At 38.4% G+C, this 4,318-nt stretch overlaps 1 protein-coding gene across 1 annotated transcript in view; it reads left to right on the top strand.

The window, feature by feature from the left end:
- Positions 1-1,384: 1,384 nt before the first annotated feature.
- mtg2 (mitochondrial ribosome-associated GTPase 2) overlaps positions 1,385-4,318 on the top strand; it is a 12,700-nt gene continuing 9,766 nt past the window's right edge. The window contains exons 1-4 of the mRNA XM_073823089.1: positions 1,385-1,544; positions 1,618-1,765; positions 2,480-2,595; positions 2,676-2,894. Of these exons, the coding sequence (XP_073679190.1) occupies positions 1,443-1,544; positions 1,618-1,765; positions 2,480-2,595; positions 2,676-2,894 (585 nt within the window). The 5' untranslated portion in view covers positions 1,385-1,442. The remainder of the gene's footprint in view (positions 1,545-1,617; positions 1,766-2,479; positions 2,596-2,675; positions 2,895-4,318) is intronic.

Raw genomic sequence — 4,318 nt, 5'->3', positions numbered from 1 at the left:
GCTCTGATTTCATCAGATATTACTGTTCTTTGTCTTCGCTGACCACCTCGACCTCCTCTCACACGAACTCTTCCCATCTATGTTGTTGCCTGGCCAGACAAAATGTGGCCTGTGATGTGGATGAAGTCCTGTGGCCTGACCCAGTACGGAGACATGATGCTGTGGCTGAGTATTGCACTTATTTGTATATTTTTGTACTTTATTTTTACATGGGCTTACTGTTCACAAGTGGCAAACGCAAAGGATTTCTGTTTGTTTTTACAAGTGCTACGTGTAAATGCACAAGATTTCTGTTTTGTCTTTTTGTACAAGTGCTAAATGCACAGGTTTTCTTTGTTGTGCAACATGCATTTAGCCTACAGTGAACAATAAACATTTATTTCTCCAGCTTCATGTCCTGAGCATTGTGTTTTCTATTTTTCTACGTAGTGTTTAGTGACTGTTCAGTAGTGTTTTTAATTTTGATTGACTCGGGGCACGACTTGACAACATAGTTCAGTTTTGAGCTCAGATTGAACTGTTTTGAGGTGAAAGTTTGGTTTTGCAAGAAAAGTCTGAGGTTTTGTGAATATAGCTTGAAAATTGGGTTTTGTGTTCACAGTTTAGAGAAAAGCAGAGCAGCTTTCAAGAAATGTGTCTTAGCAATCGAGAAAAATTGTAACATAAAGATATGACAAAGATTTTTGGCACACATTCTCTCTAAAGTGTCTAGTATTAATATATACATTCATATATGTATAGTTTTGTTGAGTGTGGTCGTAGGATGATGTTGATGGTGGGATAACAGTCAATTTAGGTTTACAATATAAATCCAATGCAGTTGTTAGTGAAGATCGACTTCAAATGTTGCAATGACTAAATTATTGCACTAAATAAAAAGTTCAAATGTTACAAATACGTTACAATATTGATGTTGCAATACTGCTAGCACTAATATTACAATTTGATGATAGATGTTACAATAAAGTAACAATTTTGAAATACGGCATTGCTTATATATTTTTTTTTTTTGTCTTTTATCTCAGTATTCCTATCAGTGTTGTATAAGGGGTTTTATGCATGATAGTAACCCTAGAATGTGATCAAACAGTTGAAAATAGCTGGGCTAAGATATATAACCATTTTTATGACTGCAGAATTCAGCTTACAATTGTGACCGACTATAAAACTATTTTTAACTTTTTTTTCCAAGAAAATTAAAAAAATAAATTATTGATTATTTCAAAGGACAACTAATGACACATGATTTGGACATTTATAAATCTGGGGAACATTTGGGATTAAACAAGGTTAAGAGAAAGAAATAAAATACTCTGAGCAGTAGATGGCGCCATGAGCTCCTGACACCAGCCCTCCGTTAAAATAACAGAAGAAGAAGCAGCCATGTGACATTACAGTTGATGTAGTGACATTTGGAGTCATATCACAGTTGGTCCGCTGGTATGTTGTTGGAGAAGAGCGTGAATCTGCTGCGGGTGTGTCGCGGCCTGCTGGTCCAGAGCGCGCACAAACACAAAGCAGCGCCGCTCTCCGAGAAGAAGCTGGTGCGTGTGCACGCGCGTCCATAGACATGTGTGTGTGCGCGTCCACATAACTGACCTCTCTGTCTCCTCACAGAGCCGATACTTCGTGGATCATCGCAGGGTGAAGGTTGTGGCAGGATCGGGGGGCAATGGAGCCTCCAGCTTCCACAGTGAGCCCTGGAAGGAGTGGGGAGGTCCAGACGGCGGAAACGGAGGAGCTGGAGGAGACATCATCATCAAAGGCAAGAAACCAGGAGTTTACTAACTGGGTTCATAGTTAAATTGTTTAAAATCATTCTCTAATATACACGCACTACTAAAAAGAATACAGTAAAATAATAAATATGTGAATACAGGGTTTGGTCAAACTATGGTGGCTCCTCCGTAACAAAAACATGCAGCATTAAAATGAACTGCATCAGTCTGCTTCACTTTGAAAGAGAAATGAAGAACTACAGCCCCTTCTGACTTTCTGAACTGAACAGATGGGTTTTAAAGTGGACTCGGGCCTCTTTTTGGTTGTGATAGTGTCTCAGTCTGTCACATCATCATCATCATCATCATTATTATTATTATTATCTCTAAGATGTCTAGAATATATTAGACATGTATTACTTTTGTAATACATCTGCACAGTAAAAGTAACTTAATCGTTATTTTAATATCTTATATCTTAATTTCCTCACTTGTAAGAGCTGAACTGTCCACAAATTGTTGGCAATAATGTGAATATGAAAATAAAGTGTGTTCTTCATGTTGTGTTCACAGGAGTGTGTTGACCTCTCAGCATGATTAGAGATACATTTATCATTTCTGAAAGATGTGTTGCATTGAAAAAGTTCTGTATATTAATGTCATATTATTTTGGGTGAATTGTGCAGCAGACTTGCTAAAAAAAATATTCCAGCGTGTGTAGCTAACCATCTCCAGCACTTCCCCGTTGTTCTCATCCGCAGTGAACCAGCAGGTCAAGTCCCTGTCCTCTGTGTCCACGGTGTATCACGGCAAACACGGAGAGGCAGGAAGCAGTAAAAACCGCTTTGGACGTAACGCCAGCCCCACCTTCATCTCCGTGAGTGTCTCTCACAGACACATGCAGTGTTAGTGGCTGTCCTCTGTGTCTGAGGTCTTGTGTCTGGCGTCTGAGCGCAGGTTCCTGTGGGCACCGTGGTGAAGGAGGAGGGCAGGACGCTGGCGGATCTCTCGCACCACGGCCAGCTGTATACGGCGGCCTACGGAGGAGCGGGGGGCAAGGGGAACCGCTTCTTCTTGTCCAACGAGAACAGAGCGCCGCTGACGGCCACAGCGGGAGAGAAGGGCCAGGAGAGAGTGCTTCAGCTGGAGCTGCGCACCATGGCCCACGCCGCTCTGGTCAGAACCAATGAAACCAATGCCCACAGCACTCACTTTCACAAAACTACAACAAACAAACAAACAACACAAAAGAAGATGTTTCGAAAAATGTGTCTAATCAATCGATATTTGCAGCATGTTGACGTCAGTGCAAAAAAACCAATACATTTTTAGCATTTTTCCTTTTTGAGTGGACTGCATCTTAAACGAGTCGCAAAAGGCCATGCTATTCAGCCTTTAGAATAATTAGAATTCTCCCCTAAAAGTTGTGTAAAATGTGAGTGTAATGTTAAAGATGATAATGTTAGTCATTTATGAGGAAAGCTAGTCTTTGTCATAAAGCATACTGTAGTTTCCTGGAATCTGCCACTTGTTACTTGCAGTGAAAACAGGCACAGACATGGCTGACATGACATTAACACACCAACATACTGGAATCTAAAACATTCATTTCACCTTATAGCTGTTTTCATAAACTGTAGTCCACACCACACAATAACAGCTGAGTTTACACACTGATGAAATTGGTAATGACTTACAGGTAAACTAAATGATTAGTATTTTAGTAAGTGTTTGATTTAATAAAAAAAAAAGCATTATTTAGGCAAAATGTGTCATATATTGTGACTGTAATACAGTAGTCAACATTTGAAGTGGTTCAAAATCTTTAATCAAAGTCTAAAACCAAAACAATAGCCGTTCTTGTCTATGGCAACTTTGATGAATATTTTTGATCCACTTCAAATGTTGACTACTGTATATTATTTTGTAAACAAATTGCAAGCATAGATAAATACAAAATAACAGTTAGTGTTATCAAAATGTAAATGATTGCAGGTAGCAACACAAAGCTTATTCTGCTCTAACTTTATCTAATTTCTGTTTTTTAAAACGATATTTGGGGTAAAAAGCAGTCCTGCTGTGGTCGCTAAAGGCACAGTATTTGACTTGATGATCTATGAAAATGCATGGATAGATTGTAATGGTAAATATGTATTAAGATGGGTGTCCATCTTAGTAATAATCACCATATTTATAATGAAGCCATCACATTTATAAAATGATATTATTCATTAATATGTTTTATTAATGATACAAGTATTGAATATAAAAAAAATAAACTTGTATTAACTTTTAGAAATTATTATTCAAATGATGATGATATTATGCAAAATCAGTTAGTTAGCTGACGTGTGTTTGTATCAGTACTGGATGGATTGAATTGAGAGCTTCTATGTCAGTACTCAGCCCTAAAATACACACCAAACCATGTAAGACATTCTACTAACTAGAAGTGACTGCAACTACATGTCAACTAACTCTCATTACAGTAATAGTAGACTGTTAGAGCTCGTTAGAAGAATGTCCATCATCAGAGTAAAGTGTGGGCAGATATTAGGCAGACAGTCCACAGAAAGTCTAAAGGATAAAGTGTTAGCCCA

The sequence above is a fragment of the Garra rufa genome, chromosome 18, assembly GCF_049309525.1.
Source record: "Garra rufa chromosome 18, GarRuf1.0, whole genome shotgun sequence".
Classification (NCBI taxonomy): domain Eukaryota; kingdom Metazoa; phylum Chordata; class Actinopteri; order Cypriniformes; family Cyprinidae; genus Garra; species Garra rufa.
Note: the sequence above shows the minus strand (reverse complement) of the source record. Positions and strands in the feature narration are given on the sequence as shown.